The 21,426-nt window shown below is 56.8% G+C and overlaps 1 protein-coding gene across 1 annotated transcript; it reads right to left on the bottom strand.

The window, feature by feature from the left end:
• Nucleotides 1-225: 225 nt before the first annotated feature.
• CDC37 (cell division cycle 37, HSP90 cochaperone) lies at nt 226-11,467 on the bottom strand. Its single transcript, XM_082650923.1, has 8 exons — nt 11,268-11,467; nt 5,389-5,670; nt 4,943-5,051; nt 4,725-4,840; nt 4,512-4,634; nt 3,696-3,878; nt 3,524-3,595; nt 226-2,430 (listed from the first exon to the last, which is right to left on the bottom strand). Exons 1-8 carry the CDS (start codon nt 11,367-11,369, stop codon nt 2,278-2,280), a joined length of 1,140 nt encoding a protein of 379 aa, XP_082507049.1. The 5' UTR covers nt 11,370-11,467; the 3' UTR covers nt 226-2,277.
• Between the last annotated feature and the right edge of the window lie 9,959 nt (nt 11,468-21,426).

Below are 21,426 nucleotides of genomic sequence, written 5' to 3'. Positions count from 1 at the left end.
CAGTGTAACCACAAAGGTCCTTAAAAGTGGAACGGGGAGGGGACTTCCCTTGTGGCGCAGTGGTTAAGAATGTAGGGGACACAGGTTCGAGCCCTGGTCCAGGAAGATCCCACATGCCACGGAGCAACTAAGCCCGTGCGCCACAACTACTGAGCCCGTGCTCTAGAGCCTGCGAGCCACAACTACTGAAGCCCACGCACCTAGAGCCCGTGCTCCGCAACAAGAGAAGTCACCGCAATGAGAGGCCCACGCACCGCAACGAAGAGTAGCCCCCGCTCGCTGCAACTAGAGAAAGCCCGGGCACAGCAACGAAGACCCAATGCAGCCAAAAATAAATAATTTTTTTAAAAAAATCAGTAACAGCGCTGAATTCTACTGAAGCCTGAGGTCAAACAAAATATCAGGAATATGGATTCTATCTTTGAAAGTTTTACAGTAAAGTATTAACAAGTTGACGATCCTGAGTGGATCCTGGATGGGTGGGGTTTATCCAGGGCCTTAGGAGGGCCCCCCATACCCCCCGCCACCAGCCATTCTCATCTATATGAAAAGCATTAGGCAATGCCACTCAGGTTTGCAGCTCACTGTTGACCCCTGGTGGTGATCAGCTTGGACACAAAGGCATTTACTGAGGGCCAGGACCCCTTCGGGGCGCTGGGAATATTTTAGGACCAAGACTCAGTTTGTGCCGTGGTGGTGCTCACAGCATAAAGGAGACAGCAATACACACATCAGCAAAACCAGGCAGGTGAAGAAGCTGCGAGGCCAGACGTGATGGGTGACTCAAAAGGCGGGTCAAGGAGGACCTCTGGGAGGAGGTGGCAGAGCTCTGATTGGAGTGAGAAGCAGCTGCCAAGGGGTGGTGTCCCCCAGAAGAGGTGGGCAGTGGGCTTCAGGACCCTTGGTATTTCATGTCTTAAAAGTTGATGTGTCCTTGTTTATTATAGTATTCTTTAAGCCTTTCCTGTGGCCCGAATATTCCATTACCTTTTAAAGGAAGACTGCTTTCAAAAGATTACTTTTTCAAGGGAAGGGTGTTCAAGCAGAGGGACGGGCATGTGCCAAGGCCCAGATTTTGAGCACCTGGGTACCAGGCGCCATGCTTGCCTGTACATTATCTCACCTACACCTCATCGCAACCCTGGGAGGAGAGCATGAACATTACTCTCATTGTACAGAGGGGGACACTGAGGCTGAGGAAAGTGCCCAAGGTCACACTGATAAGAAAAACTTGAAAGTGCTTAAGGATCAGCAAGGAGGGAGTTGATGAGAAGGGGAGGACGTGAGACGAGGGCAGGGAGGTGACCAGGCAGATGGTGTAGGGCCTGACGAACTGCAGGGAGGTCTTAGGCTTCTGCTCTGAGGGATGTGCCCTGACTCAGGTGTTCAGAGGTGCCCACTGGCGGCTGCCTGCTGGGGTCCAGTGAGGGCAAGGAAGACAGGGAAGAGGCTGGAGTGGGCATGCAGGCCAGAGGTGACAGGGACCTGAACCAGGGTGGACGACGAAGGGCAGTGGACAGACTCAAGATTTGTTTTGGAGGCAGAGCTGGCCACGTGGAAGGTGAGACACGGTGCAAGTTGATGCTCCTGAACGGACGCTGGGGGGTGGCTCAGAGGGATGAGATAATCCCAAGACTTACGGGGGGGGGGGGGAGTGAGAACCCTTGACACAAAGGTGTCCTGAGGAAGTGTTCCAGGCGGCGGAACGACACATTCCTGGAGAGCCTGGAGTGAGGACGGAGGACATTGCCCATTTGCTGCAGGTCAAAGCTGGGGGCATCACAAGCCCAGCCGCCAACACTGACCAGGGTTCCCTCCCACCCTGCAAGAGAAGAGCTGTGCCAGCCCTCCTGAGGTCTCACGGAGCATCTGAAATCCTTTATTGGAAGATAATTGCTGTTTACTATGTAGGAGACTCAACAGCAGATGAACAGTGAAAACGGAGCCCACAGTGACTGGGGCAGGGCCCTCAGCTGGGGACCCCACCCATACCCTGTGGACCAGCCTGGCAACCTCTACCCCTCCCTGGACCCCCAAGCCTTTGGCATAATGCTGAAGTGGGGGAGCTGCAGGCAGTGAAGCCCCTTGACTCAAAGCAGACTTGGATGAGCGCTCAGGGAGTGGGGTCAGTGGAGGGGGGTGGGCAGGCCCCTCCGGGCTAGGTGTGGGAGCAGCCAAAGTGGAGGAAGCCAGGAGCTGGGGAGATGGTGTCTATTTTTGTTTTCTGAAAAGGGGCGCACAGGGGCCTGCAGGCAGTCGGGCAGCAGCTGAGGTGGGTTATGCGCTGACGTCTTTCTCGTCGCCTCGACTGGAGGCTTCCAGCAAGGGGTCCCCGGGACCCGCCTCCTCCTCTTCTTTGGCCTCACTGGACTTGGAGTTGGGGACCCAGAGGCCGGAGTCGATGCAGCGCTGCATGTGGTACTTCGCGTCCTGCAGGGAGAAGGGTGGGTTGGTGAGGCTGGGCTGCCATCTTCTGGTGGCCCACCTGTCCCCCGCACATCCTCGAGCCTGCTTCCTGCTCTTTCTAGATTACAGCTTTACCAAAGAACTGCGCGCAATGATGGAAATGGCCTGTAATCTGTGCCGTACAATATGGTAGCCACCAGCCACGTGTGGCTGCCGAGTACTTCAAATGTGGCTGGTGCAGGGGAACTTTAAAGCTCACTTAACTTTAATTCAAGTTTAAACAGTGTAGTCTAGAACAAGGGTGAGCAAACTTTTTTGTAAAGGGCCAGACAGTAAATATCGTTGGCTTGCGGGCCCTATGGTCTCTGTCAAAACCTCTCAACCCATCATGCCTCAACTTTATGGTTGTAGCACAAAACCAGCCACAGACAAGATGAAAATAAACCAGCCTGGCTGCTGCATTCCAATCAAGTTTTATGTAGAGACAGGCAATGAGCCTGCAAGCCATAGGCGGAAGACCCTTGGTCTAGATGTTCATTCCCACAGAAGCATCTAGAAACCCTGGGCCAGGTCTTGCGACTAGACTTTTTACAGATGAGGAAAGCAGTGTGGCCAACGGGGTGAGACAGGCAGCAGGAATGGGGTCAAACCGAGGTCTATCAAGACTCAAAGTATTTATCTACCAGCGCGGTGACTGCTCGAAACAGCTGCTGTTTTTACCAGCACCTACTACGTGCTCAGCCCTCCCCATGGATTTCGTGAGTTAATATCGAGAGAAAGTGGTTTGATGAGGTAACTGAGGCTGGAAAGGGACCCCCTCCTTGGGCCACTCTGAGCTGCTGGCAAAGGTGGGGTCAGCTGGTGTGCTCATCAACAGCCCGCAGGGACAGGGACACTCAATCTGGACGCCGGGCACACAGTAGGTGCTCAATAAATGTAAGTGGGCAGGTGGCACAAAGCCTGGCTGCCTCGTGTGCTGGCCACACGGTGACAAAACGTCCCTTGTTCCTTTGAGAAGCCCAGGAGGGACACTTCTACCAATGATGTGGGCAGCAGAGCTGGAGGGGGCGGGGGAGACACATCGCTCGCCCAGGTGGGCTTGGGCGCAGTTACTCACGGTGGGGTCCATCTTGCTGATGGCATCTTGGAGCATCTGCACATCCTTCACGTCAAAGCATTTCTGGAGTTCCTGTGGGTGCAGAGGGGTGGGGTCAGGGCCTGGGTCCCAGGGAGCCTGGGGACCCCACTGGCTGCCTGCCTGCTGCCCGCCAGGGCCCAGGGGGCCGCACCTCAGGGAGGGACTCGTAGACCTCGACGGGGTCCAGACCGCCGGGGCCAAGCCGCTTCCTGCGCTCCTCCTCCTCGTACTCCTTCATGGCCTTCTCGATGCGCAGCTTGGCCCGGCCCCGCACGCGGTCTTTGAAGGCCTCTAGCTCGTCGTTGAAGCCCTCCATGTACTGACGGTCAGCAGTCTGCGGGGGGCAGGGGCGTGCACAGGATTGAACTGGGGGAGCCAAGACCGCCCCACTGCAGGTCCTCAGAGACGCCCCAGGGCTCCCTGCATCTGCTCCTGAACTGACTGACAGGCACCCTGGGCCTCAGGGCTCTCCTCTGCCTCCTCTGAGCTCGACTTTACACCTCTGTGCTCACGACCCCCTGCCCGCACAAGCCCCTGAACCTCAGACTCGTGACACCCACCTCCTCCGGGTCCTCCTGTGGAGTTTAGCGGGCATCTCAAATGCAACACAGCCACCCCGGAGCTCCCGGTCACACCCCTTAGTCTGTCCTGCAGCTCCCCCAGCTCAGCAGGGATAGCTTTGCTCTTCAGGTGCTCAGGTAAGAAACCCACAGGCATCCTTGACTCTGGCCCTCACCCCAGCTTAGGACTTTCAGCACATCGTGCCAGCTCGGCTTTCCAAATCTGCCCAGGAGCCGACCACTCGTCAGCTCCTCCGTGGCCCAGCCCTCTCCTGACTGAGGAGAGGACTGATCACAGGGGCTTGAGTCCAAGTAAACCCATGTCTGTCTCCCCCAGTGGACCGCAGGCTGGTTCCCTGAGGAGGACCACCCTCCACTCTGCCCTGGCCACTCCGGCCCCTCCCTACCTTGATCTTGGTGAAGAACTGCCGGAAGCAGGCACGGGGGTCCACCTTCAGGCTCTTGGCCAGCTCCAGGATGAACTGCATGACGATGGTCTGGTGGGCCACCTGCTCCATCAGCGCACATTTCTGCCAGGGGAAAACAAGCACGGCGTCACCAAGTGGCGGACCCAGGGCACAGCCGAAATTTCCCCAGCCCCGAGGGCGGGCTCCACATACCTCCTCCACCTCTAGGTCAATGCACCAGATGACCAGGTAGTTGGCGGTCTCCTCACACACCAGGTGGACGTTGTCCGACAGGTACTTCTGGCTGTCATCCCAGCGGCGGAGCATGCCTGCGGGAAGGTGTTGGCAAGGTGTTGGAAGGGCCCTGGAGGCAGAGGCTAGCCCCTTGTCACGTGCACCGCCCACCGGGCCCCCACCTGGGCCCAACTTACCGAAGTGCTTGATCTGTTTCTCATACTTCTCCACGAAGGTTTTGTGTTTCTGTTCCCTCACCTCCTCCGACTCCTCCTCCGCCCGCTCAGGCTTGGTATTGACCATGCTCTGTGGTGGGGTGAGAAGGGGAGTGGGCTGGGGCGAGGCTGTGCGGCGCCTCAAGCGTGGCCGGGTGGGCCGCGGCCGCAGCGCCCATCCCATCCAGGGTGGAGGTGGTGACGGCGCCATGAACATCAGCGTGGCGGGAGCGTGGGCGTGGCAGGTGTGGCCTCGGACTAGGGCCTTCGGGCAGATCAGAGGGGGGGTACCGGTGGGGTGCCGCACCTGCCTGGGCCCCCACACATGATCCCCTCACCCGCCACCTCCATCCACCCGTCCCTGGACCTGAGCAGTCCCCTCGGCCACACCTGCCACCGTCTGCCGAGCGCGCCCGGCCCTCGCACACCTTGCTGAAGCCGTCCTTGCTGAGCGTGTCCACGTTCCAGGGCATGCTCTTCTCCTTCTTGCGCATCTCCTCCAGCTTCTGCTCCCAGCTCCGCTCCTCCTTGCGCAGCTGCTGTGCCTCGGCCTGCAGCCGCTCCAGATCGGCCCTGCTGCCCTCGCCCTCGGCCACCTCCAGATCCTTCAGCTTCCGCTGGCACTCGGCCACCTTGCGCTTGCACTCGCGACAGCCCCTGTCCAGCTCCTCCTTTTCTTTCTGGAACTGCTCCATGCGCTCCACCCGGGCCTGTGGGACAGGCACGGCCCATCACTCTGCGGAATGGCTTGTCCCTTGACCCCAGCCCCAGGCCCAGGACCCCAACAGCTGCACCTGGAATGACCCCGGAGAATGTCAGCACCAACCTCCGTGTGCTGGACTCCCAGCTCCCGCTCTCGCTCCTACAGGTGCACCTGAGCCAGGGCGGGTCCCTCTTCTGCTCAGAACCCTCTACGGCTGCCACCTCACTTGGAGCAAAAACCTAAGTCCTCCCTGTGACCCGCAGGGCCGTGCGCAATCTGTCCCGTGCCCTCCATGGCCTCACCTCTTCCTACTCACCCCCTCCCTCCAGCCACACTGGCTGCCTCACCTTTTCTCGAACCCACTTCAAACCTCAGGGCCTTTGCACTGGCTGTTCCCTTGGCCTGGAATGTTCTCTCCCCAGATACCCCCCACCCCGGCATCCTTAACATCTTCTTTTTAAAAATATATATATTATTTATGTATTCGTTGGCCGCGCCCTGCAGCATGCGAGATTGCGGTTCCCTGATCAGGGGTTGAACCTGTGCCCGCTGCATTGGGAGTGTAGAGTCTTAACCACTGGGCCACCAGGGAAGTCCCCCTTATCATCTTCAAATGTCCCTTACAGGGAATTCCCTGGTGGTCCAGTAGTTAAGACTTCGTGCTTTCACTGCCGAGGGCCCGGGTTCAATCCCTGGTTGGGGAACTAAGATCCCACAAGCTGCGCAGTGCGGCAAAAAAAAAAAAAAAAAAGTCCCTTACAGATGAGGCCTTCCTTGACCACCCAGCTGAAGGTCTCAACCTCCCCCTACCCTGCTCTGCTTGACCTTCCTCCTCAGCACTTGTCACCTGACAACAGCCTGTGACAATTATTTATCATGTTTCGGGCACTGTCCTCCTCCAAGGATTCTGGCTCCACAAAGGTGTTGTGCCTCCAGAGCTGGGCCTGACACACAGTACGGACTCAGGAAAGCCTTGTTGGATGTAATAAAGTAATAAGATGCTGGATAGAGGCCTCACCCCTCCCCAGGGTCTCAGGTTCCCCCTCCTCCCTGGAGCCACCCTCAGTAACACTCAGGCACCCTCCTGCGCCCACCACGCCCCTCAAGCCACCGCTGCTTGGGTGTCCCACAGGCACCTCCAATTCTGTGCCCCAAACTGAACTCCCCACCGGAGCCCCCCAGACCTGTTTTTCTGCTGTGTCCTCCCTCAGCAAAGAGCCTCCCCCTGCCTCCTGTCCCAAGCTGAGGCCTGTTGTGAGCCCTGTCCCTCCCTCTCTGCCACCAAATCCTGACATTATTTTTTTTTTGGCCACGCTGCGTGGCTTGTGGGATCACAGTTCCCCGACCAGGGATTGAACCCGGGGCACGGCAGTGAAGGCCTAGAATCCTAACCACTAGGCTACCAGGAAACTCCCCTGACACTTTTCATTTCCAGTTGTTTCTCCAATTTGCTCCACCCCGGGTGCTGCACCTGGATCTGCAGAGGCCCGCTCAGCTCTGTCTCCAGGCCAGCAGGCCCTCCTGAGCCCAGCCTAGTGCCCACCAGCCTCCTGTCCCCCCCTACCCTAGACGCCACTCCTCAGACCTCCTCTTCCACTGCACCCCATCTCCTCAGTCCCCCATCCCGACCCCTATCAGATCACTGGGCCCTGTCACTCTCCAACCCTACTTGGCTCCCAGCAGTGCCTGCTCAACCCAGACCAATGACTGAACCCTGAGAGGTGTCACCATCTTCCATCGCTGTCGCCCCAATCCAGGCTCGGAACCTGCCACAGGAGTCTTTGAAATGTACCTGTCTGACCACAGCCCTCCCTGCTACCTCAGACTGGAGTGTCTGGGTTCAGAGGGGACCCCAGACCCCTGCCCCACGCTGGCCAGATGGCCAAGGCTCCTTGGGGGGCTGGGTCGCAGGCCGATGCCGGCCCCTGTGGTTGATGCTAGCCCTGAATGGACCAGCTCTCTCCTGACTCTTAGCCTCTGCACATGCTGTTCCTCCCACCTGGAACTCTCTTCCCCTTACTCCATCTGCTTTGTCCCCAAGTCTCAGCTTCGACAAAGCCTTCCCCAAGTGCCCGACCCCCAGAGTCACTGAGCCCCAAAGGCCCCTCTGTGATCATCAGATGACGTGATGAGATGCTAGTGGAAGGCCTTGGGGCACCAGACCTGGGGTCATATCTCACAGCCACCATGTAATGGCCGGGTGTCCCTGGGCCAATCCCCTAACTTCAGTTTCCTCATCTGTCAGATGCAGACAATAGTGCCAAGGTTGCACTGGGAAAAGCAAAAAAGGTTATAAAAGTAGACAGTCCAGAGCCGTGCTGGGTGCTCAGTCAGCACCATTCCCACGTTGGCTACTGTCATTACTGTCTGTCCAAGGGGACAATCTGTCTCTCTCTGGGGACTATACTGGGGCTCAAACAAGAAAATGTACTTCAAGTGCTTAGCTCGATATCCAGTAAATGCTTATAACTGGTAACTGGGAGCAGTTGTTACTGTATCATCAGAGCAGCCCAGCTCCACCACTTACTGGTGATGTGACCTTGGCCAAGTCTCATATCTCTCCCTGCCTTGGTGTCCCCCTCTATGAAATGGGGTCTCACAGGGTTGTTTTGAGGACTAAATGAGTTACTCCCAGGAAACTGCCTGCAACACAGCATTCAGTATACGTGTCCTCAACTGTCATCACCGCCGTCATGGCCACGGCCACGGCCACGGCCACCAGAATGGTCCGCTAACTTGCTTCTGTGCTTTATTAGAGGCCCTAGCACAGGGCCAGGAAGACGGTGGGTGAGAAGCGGGAGACCTGAATCCTTCTCTAACGCCCCACAGGACCGACATGGCCAACCCTGAGCCTCACTTTTCCCACTCGGATGAGGCCCTCGCCTTGCGGAGGACACATTGTGGCCTCTGCCACCTCTCTTTTTCCACGATGGGACTGTGTCACCTGGAGCCTTCCTGCTGCCTTATGGCATTATAGCTGGCCTTGGGTGGCAGCAGGAATCTACCACACTGCTGGTTTCTGCTGGACGGCCATCAGAATCTTCCCGGCATCCTCTGAGCAGCCGCCAGGGAGGCCAAAGCTAAATAAAGGCCTCCTGGAGCTGCTGGGGGTGGCAGCCTGCCCGGCCTGAGCTTTACGCCTCCGGGAGGGGCTGTAGCAGGCTGGGAAGGGCAGAAGCCTTGGCAGCGAGAAGGGGCCACAGGTATCACTGCCCTCCTTACAGACAGGGGACCCAAGGCGCACAGAACCTGGACACCACACAGCTCACTGGGAGGAGCCACAAGAAACTAGTACTGGTGGCTGTTTCTGGGCAAGGGAGCCAGGGAGCTGGAGCTGGAGCCGGGAAGACTCGCTGGTCCCCTTCTGGAACCTTTGGATTATTTTTTTACCATGAGCGTGAATTACATGAGTAATAATAATGATAGTGGCTAAAGTTTCTACACAGTTTATTACATGCCAGGTGCTGTCCTGAGAGCATTACACACATTAAATACATAAGGCAACCCTCACAACAACCCTATGAGGTAGATACTGATAAGATCCCCAGCTGGAGAAATTGAGGCACAGAGAGATCAACACTCACTGGGGGCAATGCAGCAGGTCAGTGATTCAGCAGGAGCCAGCATCTGAACCTGGGTGGGCAGGCCTGTGCTCAGAAGCACACCAGGCTACCTTTTCTCTAATCCCCCTTTCCCCTCTGGTCCTGCTTACTCCCTCCCGGGCCCTGAGCCAAGTTCTTTTCAGATCTCATTTCATGTCACCCTTACGATGGTCTCATGGAGGTGGGGTCTCGCTCCCCCTAAAGCAGCAATGGCCCTGTGGCAGGGCTGGGATGAGAACCCAGGCTTGGTGGCCGCTGAACCGGGTGCTGGAGACACCAGGCTCCCTGCCTCCACTCCAGCACTGGGGCTCCCAGTGGCAGGCCAGGAAAAGGTTTTGTGCCAAGAGGGAGAAGGGTGTGGTGGGAGGAGGATGCTGCAGGAGAGGGGACATCAGCCTCCCAACTCGGCAGGACCAAACCGTCCTCCCCACGGTGATATAGATTAACTATGTTACAGAAATAGGTGTTCCCAAGAATTGCCTTGAGAGCTTGCAGAGATCTTCAATATTTCATAATAAAATGTTACACGTGTCAAGAAAGAGAAGTGCTAGAACTTTCTCCTTACACTCCAGGGGCCCACCCGGCAGACACTACCCAGGAGGATGCTGCTTTAAGGAATGGGTTGGAACTGGGACTGGAAACCAGATGTAGGGACTAATGCTGGGTCTTGGCAGGATGGGGAAGGGCCCTTCTAGAAGCTTCTAGATAAACGACTGGGAGCTGATATATGGGAAGGTGGGGTGAGGAGTTCCTAACTGGAAGATTCTGAGAGACATATGCCCTCAGTCTGAGAGTGTAACAAGCATAGGAATGTGGGTGCAGGAGCTCTGATTTGGTGGAGCAGATTAGAACATTAGGTCTCATGAGAGCCATTCTGTTGGCCTGAGAGCGCTGCTGGTCAGGGAGAGGGGTGAGAGAACACACAGACTTGGGATTCTGGGGTCTGGATTTGGGGGAAAATAAGTAAAAGGGGCAGGGAATTTGGAATTAGACTGGGAGGGTTCCTGGTAAAAGCAGGGTCAGTGTGGGTGTCTGAGAACAGCAGACCAAACTGGGGTCAGAAGGAAGCTGGGGTGGGTTTAGGTCCTGGACTTGGGTTTGAATGAGGCATTCCAATGCTGGCGGAGGTTCCTACAGGAAGCCTGTCTCGGGGGTGGGCGGTGACTGGGCCTGCAGTACCAAGTAGGGGCAGGGGCTCTGGCTGGGCAGGACGCCACGTGGGTAGGGTTTCCTGATGCAATAGGAAATTGGGTCTACAGTGCATGAGGCTGAAGGAGAGCAGCCGGAATTGGATGCTCCATCAGGGCGGAGCTGGTGGTTCAGTCTGAAGGGGAACCAGGTTTCAAAATTCCAGTCCTAGATGGGACTGAGGGTCCTGGTGGGGCACCGGTCTACGTTCTAGGGAAGGGGTCCTGGGTGTGGGCTGGAGTCCCAGGCCAGGAACAGAAATCTCGGGGGAGGACAGAACTCCTTGCTCTATTGAGAGGAGCAGAACCTCTAGATCTAAATGTGAATCACCGTCAAGATTCCGAAAGGCAGGTCACAGACTAGACTTAAAGTATTGGGAACTCTGGGGGTTGGAGGGGCCAATGGGACATCCAAGATCATAAGTGGGTACCCGAAAGGTTCAGGGTGCAGATTCTGAGGTAGAATTCTGGGTGTAAGTGGAAGGTCCCAAATGGATTGGGGGGGCACGTCCAAAGCTTGTCTTGGTAGTCTAAACTGTGAAGAAGGTGCCCTAGGGGTCAACTGGGAGTTCCAAGAAGAAATTGGAAGGGGAGGGGGGAGGGGGGAGGGCCCAGGATCGCGGGCAAGGAACTCAAGGGTCTCGGCAATTCTGTTGCCCCGGAGTTGAATCAAGGAACCCCGGGCGATTCTGAAAGTCCAGACTGTAGGGTGGGAAACCCAGGTGTCAATGGCTGGGCCCCCAGCAGTATCAGGAGTCAGAACTCTGAAGCGGAGTCCCGAGAGTGGGGGAAGGCGCTGGGCGCGCGCGCTCTACCTGGTGCCGCCAGCGGAAGAGGCTGGCTGTGTCGATGTTGGGGTGCGTCTCGTCTTCATCGTCAGACACCTCGATGTGGTCCCACACGCTGTAGTCCACCATCTTGCCTCCGCGGCCCAGCCCGCTCCGGCTCTGGCAGCAGCAGCAGCGGCGGCGGCACCAGCGGCGGCTACGGCGGTAGCACCACACAGACTCTGCCCGCAGAGCCCCGCCCCTTCCGTTTCCGCCCGGACGCGGGCGCCCCCGCCCGCGCGTGACGTCACATCCCTAGTAACCGCGGCAGCGGCACTGGCGACCGAGGTCTTAAAGACCCCTGCGCACGTGTTCCGGCTCCCCGAAGTCTTCGCCGAGACCTCACCCCATCGGGCTTGGGGCCTCCGCTAGGCACCTCCTAGGGGTATACGGGTGGCTTCTCCAACCTTGAGCTCCCCTTCTCTCCCGGTGCCCCACGGTGGGCGTTTACGGCGTCCGTGAGGGGGGCAGTTGGCGAGACTGAGGGAGAGGATTGTCCCCTTAGCCACACCGCAGTGACGTCAGACCGAGCCCACTGCTGGGGCCGGGCCTCGGCGAGAAGACCTCGCTCCCGCCCCTTGTGAAGAGGAACTTAACTGTGTGCCTGATAGGAACGGACATTCCCAGTCCGAGGGGTACAGGGCCCTGCCCTGGGAGGGTCTAAGTAAAGGAAGGATATGGCCCTGCCCTTGAGGAGTCGGAGGTGGGCGCGATGTAGCCCTGCCTTAATGGCTGGTGTTTCCCCGGCTCGGATCACAGCCTACCCCTCGCGTCCGTATCTTCTGCCTCTTTAGCGGTGATTCGCGCATACACGCCCCCTCTGGAATCACCCGGACCACACTAACTGGCCTCGGGAGCCTGTCCACTGCGTCCCCCCGTGCAGCCGCTGGGTGTCGCTAGTGTCTAACTAGCGGCCCGTGCTCTTGGCCTCGCGCCGGGTGGGGGTGGGGGTGGGGGTGGATCTTGGCAGTGAGCACGGCGGGGGGTCTTGACCCGTTGAAGTACTCTAGGACTGCTCGCAGCGCCCGCCCCCTTCCTCGTCCCGGGCGCTAAGGACTCCATTACACTGAGCTTGGGCGACCCCAGCCACACATTTTCATACATCCCTATCCACGCTGTGACACCGGGATAAAAGGCTTCGTTGCAGCCTAGGGCAAGGATTATCTCAGATTAAAGGGCGCTGGGGGGACAGGGTGGACTGCAGGAGCTTCAACCGGGAGGCTCCTGGTGAAGGGAGCCTCTTCCAAACTCCCCCAGAGCGGGCGTTGGAGGGAGGGGGTGGAGCGACTGGAGTAAAGGTCTCTAAAAGGGTGCGGGTGTGGGGGATTCCCCTGCCCACGGAAGGGGAGGGGCCATTCGGACAAAAGCTCCCGCCTGCTGCCGCCCCTCCCCCTCGCGCTCCATTCAAACCCGCGAGTAGGCGGGCGGGAGCGGGGGAGTCCCCCTCTCCTCCTCCTCCCCCTCCAGCCCCGGCAGTCCAGCATCACAGCGGCAGTCAAGTCCCGGGCACGCGCGCGCAAGGACCCACACCTCGGCGGGTCTCACAATCTCTCTCTCTCTCTCTCTCTCTCTCCTCTGTCGCGCGCACACACACACACACACACACGCACCAGCAACAAACGGTCTGGACACCCCCGTCCCCTACCGCCCCTCAGGCCGGAGAGGGCGGGGCATCCCCTGCCCAGCCCCCCTGCAAGGTAAGCTTTGGACCACAAGCTGCGGTGGCGAGGGGGACCAGGCGCCGGGAGGGAGGGGGTCTGGACGGGGGGGCTTCCCTCGCCCCCCAAGAAAGTCAGGGGCTCCCTGTACGCCCTTTGAGGGCTTCAGGCCGGCCTCCAGGCTGAGGGTATGTAGGGAGGACTCCGGATGCCGGATTCCCGGGTAGGCGCGAGGGTCTCTACCTGGCTTCGGAGACCGGAGCTGCCTGGCCCCAGGGAAACAGGGTCCCAGGAGCCCCAGCTCCCAGAATTGGGGACAGGGCGCCGGAAGCTCCCCGATCAGCGCCAAGCATTTACTAATCTCCTGACAACACAGCATCTCCAGCCTGGGAGACTGAGACAGAGACCCCTGAGTTGCTTTGCACTGCCCCTCGGACTCCCAACCGCCCTCCCCACATCAGCGCACCCCCTGCTGGGCGTCTTGTACCTGTGGGGTGGGGGTGGGGGACTGGGAATGCTCCTCCAGGCTCCCAAGCTTCCTCTGCTGCATCCCATAGCCACACACTGCTTAGCTGCGGCTGTGGGACTGGGCAAACGGCTTTGCCTTCCTGACCCTCAATTTCCTCATCTGCAAAGTGGGTAATGACACACCCAGGATTCGGGGAGGTCATGCATGCGAGTCTGCCATTACGCCATCATTTATTTTACAGCTCATTTCACACATATTTCCCAAGAGCCTACTGTGTGCAGACAGCCTGTGACCAGGCTGTCAGGCTACAGCAACCAACAAGACCAGCTGGGTCCCTGCTCTGCTGACCCTGGACACTAGTGAGGGAGCAAGATCAGTGTGTAAACAGAGAAATATCCACGGTTATTTCAGACTGTGAAGACTAAAATTTCACGAGGCATAGAGAGTGACTGCAGGGAAGGATGTTCAAGATTAAATGAGATTTACGGTTTGTATCTGCCTTCCTGGTTCACTTTCAGCTCCATGAGGGGAGGGCCAGGTCTAGAAGAGTGGTTGGTACACAATAGGTGCTCAATAAATGTTGAATGAGTTAAAGAGGGGATTAGATTAAGACTATTTTCATAGCACTTTAGATCAGGTAGGAGGCTTATCACGAACCAATCCATCCTCTCTCCTATTTTACGGATGAGGCGAGTGAGTCTCTAAGGCCCAGAAAAGGGAAAGATGTCGTCAAAGGCAATAAGGGAGTTGACGGGGTGTCATCATTCCCACACAGGTGAGGGTGGTTGAAGGAATGGTTTTGAACAGCGGGGAATGGAAGAGAGTAGAGACCAGACTTGAGCACAGGTCCCTCCAGGAACCCATGACACCCAGCCAGTGCCCATCTCTCTCCGCATACCACACAGACACAGCCCTGCATTCATCCATTCAACAAGTATTTACTCAATGCCTACTATGTGCTAGGTGCTCAGGACACAACAGCAAACAGAAGAAAACCCCCTACGCCCATGGAGCTGATATTAAGTAGAGAAAACAGAGAAGAAACAACATAAACTAACGAATAAATATATAACAACAAACTGTGATTAGGACGGTGATAGAAATAGCTTGTGACAAGAGAGAAAAATGGAGGGGTCTACTTTGGGTTGGGTATCCAGGAAGACCTCCCAGAGGAGTTTCATTACTCTTCAAACACACACACACACACACACACACACAGACTTTGATCCAGACAAACGTAATCACATACCACATACAGGCTGGAGCCTGAGAACCTTAATAGTGTGCCTGAGGCCCCATAGCTACTGGGTGGCCATGCAGAGATTTGAACCCAGAATCCACATTTCTAACCAGTGTACTTCCCGCTGCACCCACATGCATGTACCCTCCCCGCCTCCACACACACACATACTCAGAGTCACACAGAGACGCAGCCAGCCTCATGCCCACATAGACTGATATGGTGTCACTTTGTCACATACACACACTCCTGTAGGTATGGTCTAGTCTCAACTACACAACACTCAGACTCCCAGAGAGTTCCACCTGTCCAGTTGCATGTGGACAGCTGTGTACAAAGTCTCACTTTCACACAGGTGCACGCGCACGCGCGCGCACACACACACACACACACACACACACACACACACACACCCCGTGGGGAGAGGGGCTGAGAGTCCTTCCCAGCTCCAGGTCATGGAGCTTGGGTAGTCATTGTACCTCCTCAGGCCTGAATGGTCTGGGGCAAGCTGTGGACAAGGGTATTCATCCTCATTTCCATGCCTCTTTGGCTGCCCATCACCCTGTCCTTCTGAAGGCAGTGGAGGTTGGGTGAAGCCAGTGCTCCTCTGTCAGGCCAGGCCAGGGACGCTGACAAGCTGGATGGGGGAAGAGGCCTCTTCTCAGCCTGAGCCTGGTGCCTGCTCTGCCATCTGGAACCCCTCGCCAGCTGGCTGCTGCGCAGGGGAGGGGAAGGCAGGCTTAGCGGCTCCCGTCCACCTGGGCACTCAGGCCAGTTTCTGAGGCCCTGTGTCCCATGCCCAGGTTTCTGCCAGAGATGATTTCTGCAAATGTGCACAGGTGTCCAGACAGTGGTGGCATGTGTGTCTCTACCTCTCTCCCTGGCCTCCTTCCTTCCTTCCACAAATCCCTGAGCATCTACAATGAGTTGTTATGGGCGCTGAGGGTACAGCCAGGACCGGCTAAAGAATTCTGCAGAGCCCAGGACCAGATGAAAATGCAAGGCCCCTGTTTAAAATTATTAAGAATTTCAAGACCACAACAGCAGTGCATTAAACCTTCTAAGCATGGGGCTCAGTGGGACTGCTTAGGTCACGTGTACATGAAGTTGGCCCTAGATCAAGACAGAAAAATCCCCTGCCCTCATGGAACTAAGGGGTGGGGGCAAGCAGAAACATAAACATGATACCTCAGGGGTGATAAGTGCTGAGAACAGAAGTAAAGATGAGTGAGAAACAGAGGGTGATGGGGTTGGGGGAGGCATCCATGCCAGGGAAGGCCTCTAAAAGGAGGTGACTTTGAGCAGAGAGGTGAAGGAGGTGAAGGAGTCAAGTGGATTTATTCATTCACTCAAGAGACATTTGTTGAGTACCTACTGTATACCAGTGTTGTCCTAGGTCCTGGAGATCCAGCAGGGGACAAAACAGACCAACATCCTGACCTCATGTCCTAATCAAAGGACAGGCAATAATAAAATAGGTAAATTATATATCTTGTTAGAATGTTGTAAGTCTAAAACAAACAAAAGGAAAGCAGAGCCAGGGAGATCGGGGGTGGGAGGAGCGCAAGATATCTGAGGCTGGTTTTCCAGGGGAGGGAAAAGCAAGTGCAAAGTCCCTGAGGTCTAAATATGCTTGAAGTGTTTGAGGAACAGCGAGGAGGCCAGCGGGATGAGTGGGGAGGACGGGAGGAATTGAGGTCTCTGTGAATGTGTAGCTGTCTCCCATGTATGTCCACAGCGCCACTGAGTCAACAACAGTGATAATTGTTAGTATTATTAAGATAGTGGCTACTGTTTCATGAGCACCTACTATGAACCAGGCACTGTGCTCAGAACCTTACATGCATTATTTCATTTCATCCTCACAACAACCTCCTCAGATAGGTATGAATATTATCCCCATTTTACAGGAAACTGAAGCTCAAAGAGGCTGGGCAACTTGCCCCCAAATATACAGCTAATAAGTGGCACAGTTAGGATTTGAATGCATGTCTGTCAATGTAATACTGGAGCCTAAGCATGGTCCTTACTACATGGCCCTTTCTCTGCCTGTCTGAGCATATGTGTCTGTCTGCGTACAGAGGAGAGGGTGCCTCTTTCTCTGTATGTCTAACTCATTCCTTCATTTATTCACTCAGCATTCATTGAGACTATGTGTGGGGGACCATGATGAATGGGTACCATTTCTTGCCCCCACAGAGCTCTAGTGGGGAATACAAATAATTACAACCCCACATGATGAGTGCTTTAATAGGGGCAGAACAAACAGCAGTGGGAGCCCAGAACATGGACTGGCTCTGTCCGGCTGAGAAGTGGAGGTGACCTTTAAGCTATCTTTACACATTCATCCATTTGTTCAACAATTGTCTGTCATAGACTTGCCTGGTGCTAAGCACTACGTGGGTGAGATGACGTTTACATTCACTTCTACTAGTTCATATTGAACTGAAGTGCTAGTTAGAGCTATATGACAAGAAAAAGAAATAAGAGCTAGTCCATAGGAGACCTAGGAACATTATTAATATGCTCTTGAGTCCTCAAAACAATAACTAGACATTTAACAAATAATTATTAAGAGCCTACGATGTTCCAGATTCAGTTCTAGGCACTGGGGATATATTAATAAAATAGATAAAATATTTTTGTCCTCCTGCAGCTGATATTCTAGTATGGGACAAGACAGACAATACAGGTAATAAGTAAATTACATAGTATGTTATGAGGTGATAAATGCTGTGAAAAAATAGAGCAGGATAAGGGAGTTTAAGAATCCTGAGGGGATAGCAACTTTAAACAGGGGTGGGGTGGAGAGAAACACCAGGAGAAATGCTGAAAAGGTGAGATGTGATTAAAGACCTGAAGGATGTGAGGGACCTGCTGATGTTTAAGGGGGAAAGTTCCAGGCAGGGGGAACAGGAAGTGCAAAAGCCCTGAGGCTAGAGTTTGCCTGGTGTGTCCAGAAACAGCCAAGAGGCCAGTGTAGATGGAGCAGAGTGAGCCTGGGGGAGGGTGGGAGGAGATGAGGACAGCAGGACTGTGTGAGCCTCTTGTTGAGGACTTTGACGTCTCCTCTGAGGGAGGTGAAAGCCATGGAGGGCTCTGAGCAGAAGAGGGACATGATCTGACTTGGGTTCTAACAGGCTCCCACAGGCTCAGATGGTAATAGCCTTTATTAAGCACTTACTGCGTGCCAGACGCAGTTCTTCGAGAATTCAATATGGTCTGATCTCATTTCATTCTCGTATAGACGCTGCAAGGATTATCATTCCATTTCACAGAGGTGAAACTGAGGCTTAGACAGTTTAAGTCACTGACCTACGGGCCACACAGCAATAATTTGCAGCGCCTGGGTTGACGGTGCAGCGAGCGAGCCAGCCTTCCCCTCCCGCAAGCTTTTAGATAGGGATTGCCGGCAGCAGAGCGCACTTATAATCGGGAGTTGCGTCTGTGTCCCTGTCTGTTTCTATTTCCACGCGTCCCTGTCTGTCTCTGCGCGCCTCTGCCTGCGCGTCCCCCATCTGTGCCCAAGCCGCCGTCTCGCTGCACCCGGCCCCCGCACATCGGAGCTATTTCGGGTTTAGGCATAAAAGCCCAACAGCTCGGAGAAGACGCTTCCTCCTGCCCCCGACTCGGACCACGCGCCACACGCGGCCGGCTCTGGGAGCTCCCTGTCTTCTCTGAGGGATCCCCAGGCTGGAGAAGCCCCCGCAAGAGGACAGGTGGGGGCTGGGGCGACCCGGGCCGGAGGCTCTCGGCCCCCCAGTGGCCAGTTCAGGCATTGACTCTGCTCAGAGCCCAGTCGAGCATCAGCTGTCGCTCTGGCAACAGACGGGCGACGTCACCGACAGGCAGTGCGTCAGCCACCTGCTGACGTCACGCCCCAGGAGAGGCAGTTGGCGAGGGGCGGGGGCGGTTTCCATGCTCAGCCGGCAGGGGGAGCCCCCGGGAGCTAATGGCGGATGCCTTCGGCCTGGTCCTGCAGGAGGCGCTGGCCGGGGCCGACATGGCCCCTGAAGCCCCCAAGGCGCGCTAGTCTGGCGGGATGAAGAGGAGTCGCAGTGTCCTGTCGGTGGCCCGGACCGGTGACGAGGTGCGAGGGGCGGGGCCCGGGCTGGGGGCGGGGCTTGGGCTGCGACGGGGGGTAGGGAGCCCTCTAGAGACCAAGACTGACTGCTCACTAAGCCTGGCTTCACTTCCCCCCAGGCAGCAAGGAGTCTTGTCCCCTTGTGCCTCAGTTTACTCCCTTGACTTCAATATTCTCCTGCTGCCCAAATTAAGGGCTCTCAGCCCAGGGATAGAAGGCAGGGTCTTCCAAGGGGCTTTCCAAATAGGGAGAGGATTGTAGGGTGGAGGGGAGGGTGCTGGGGGTGAGGCCTTGAGGGTCTCAGATATGAGGAGAGGGGGCCACAGACGTTTAGGCCAAGAGGGGGCTTCCTGGACGTGGAGGGTGGTGATGTGTTAGAGGGGTTTCACAGTGAAAGGCAGAGTACAGGCATGAGGGCCCAGAGCCCTGGCCATCCAGTGGTTAAGAATCCATGCTTCCACTGCAGGGAGCACGGGTTCGATCCCTGGTCAGGGAACTAAGATCCGGCATGCCGCGTGGTGTGCCCACACACACACACACACACACACACACACACAAAAGTGAGAGGAAAAAAGGGAGTCCCACAAAAATTATGGCTGAGAACGGGCACCCTTCAGATGTAAGAGCTGAGAAGGGACCCTCTGTGGGAGGGATTAGTGAGTGGCTAAGACGTGAGAGGGGCACAGTAGCCTATATCCCCATCGGCCACCATCTCAGATGGTTAGGGAGGGACGTTACTGCAGGGAAGGGCTCAGAGCTGCCTGACCAGGCTGCACCCCTACCCCGCCCTTGTCACACCTCAGAGGCCGCGAGATACCCCCGAGCCCGGCCGAGCCAACATGCTCGGGGCTGCCCTCCGACGCCCTCGCCGACGCCTCTCCATGGGCCCAGGCCTGGGCTGGGCTGAGCCTGAGCCCTTGGACACTGGGGTCCCTCTGCCACCACGGCCCACCACGCTGCCACTGCTGATCCCCCCGCGGATTTCCATCACCAAAGCTGACAGGTAGGCAGGAGGTGGACCAGGCTGGGAGGTGGGGTGGAGGAACAGGGCCACCTGGGCTAAGTCCAGCCACCAACCCTTTCCTGTGCTCTAGGCTCCTGGCTCCCTGTGTTTTGCAAAAGCAGCTGAAACTTCTCCTGGAGCCTGGTGGGTCAGGTTATGACATAACCCCGCCCCCGCAAGAGGCGCCTCTTGCAGCCTCTAGGAACCCCTTCTTCCATTTTGCAGCTGCCTGAGTCAGCAAGGGGCAGGATTTCGGAAAGGGTTTCAACCCTCCAGTCCCCAACGATGCTCCCATAATCAGAGAGCTGGGACAGGCTAGGGAGTGAGCCTCCCACCAATCCGCCGTGCACCTCTATTTCCCTTTCTGAGAGGATGCAGTTTCTTCAAGGCCTTAAAAGGAGATGGTGGGACCCTGGAGGAGGTCTGGACTGGCATCTTTCTTTCTCCTGAGCTCAGCTTCACACTGCACTTCCTTTGCTCTTTCTCATCTGGGGCCCTCGGAGAGCACTTCAACCCCCATCTTGGCCCAAGGATGAATTTGAAAGCCAGACAGCTGCCACTGTTCTCTGCAGCTTCTCTCAATCTCCCCACCCACCCCTTTGTCTACTCAGTCGGAGGGCTCCAGGGTCTCTGCTTGGGTCATGGTACAATGGTTCAATTCCAAATGGGGGAGGAAGTGACTGTCATTCCCCTCTCCAGTGGTCTAATGTACCCCCCCCCCAAAAAAGAAAGAAAATTCCTCTAGCCTCTACCTAGTTCAGGCCACAGATCCAACTACCAGCTCTGGCCCACTGCCTTGGGCTTTCCTTTTTGTGCAGCCCCAGCTGTGACCTGACCCCACCCTCAACCCCACCCTGTGTTACCCCACCCAGAGCTTTGACAAGACTACAGCAACCCCCACCCCGCCAAGAATTTGGTCCAGCCCAAGACCCTCAAGTGATCTGGGGAGGACTTCCAGCCCTTACCGATCCCCTAGAAGCCTTTTTGAGTATGCACTTGTGGGGAGGGTCCCTGAGAGAAGCTGGGGGACAGTTCTGGCCTCTGGGACATCCAGCCGCTGCTAATGGGAGGGCGTTTCTGGCTCTGCGTTCGCCCACGCCTGGAGCCCCCTCTGGCGGGGAGAAAAGAGGCTGTGAGGGTTGGAGACGGGCTTTGTTTTTTCTTTTTTTTCCAATAAGAACAGTGTGGAGGGAGGGCGGTGGCAGACGGCAAGGCTTGCCCGGGGGGAGCCCTTGAGGGGGGGCGCGCGGGGGCGGGGCCTGGTTGCGCGTACTTGCACCCAAGCTGGTTAATCCGAGCGCGCAACGGCCGGGGGCGGGCCACTGGTGTGTGTGCTCTGCCCCCCGCCCGGCAGCCACCGACACCAGTGCTCGGCCTGGGTCGGGGCGGGGGAAAGGGAGGGCGCTCGGATTCCGCTAGCTCTCTGCTCGCTCGCGCTCAGCGCGGCGCTGGGGGAGGCGGGAGCGTGAGTCACGGCGACTCCCGATTTAGGTGCCGGAAGGGGGGCTCTGCCGGCGGGGGCAGCGGGGAGGAGGCGCGGCTGTTTACTCGCCTGAAAAGGGCACGGGGATGCGTCCCGCGGCTGCCCGGGACCTGCCTCAGTTTACCTGCTGCAGAAGCGCTTTAGAAGGAGCAGCGATACACAGAGCGGTGGGCGGGCAGTCGGGGTATCAGAGCCGGGGTGTCCTCCTGG

The sequence above is a fragment of the Grampus griseus genome (assembly GCF_964374135.1).
Source record: "Grampus griseus genome assembly, chromosome: 3".
NCBI lineage: Eukaryota > Metazoa > Chordata > Mammalia > Artiodactyla > Delphinidae > Grampus > Grampus griseus.
This window is presented reverse-complemented; position numbering and strand designations above follow the sequence as displayed.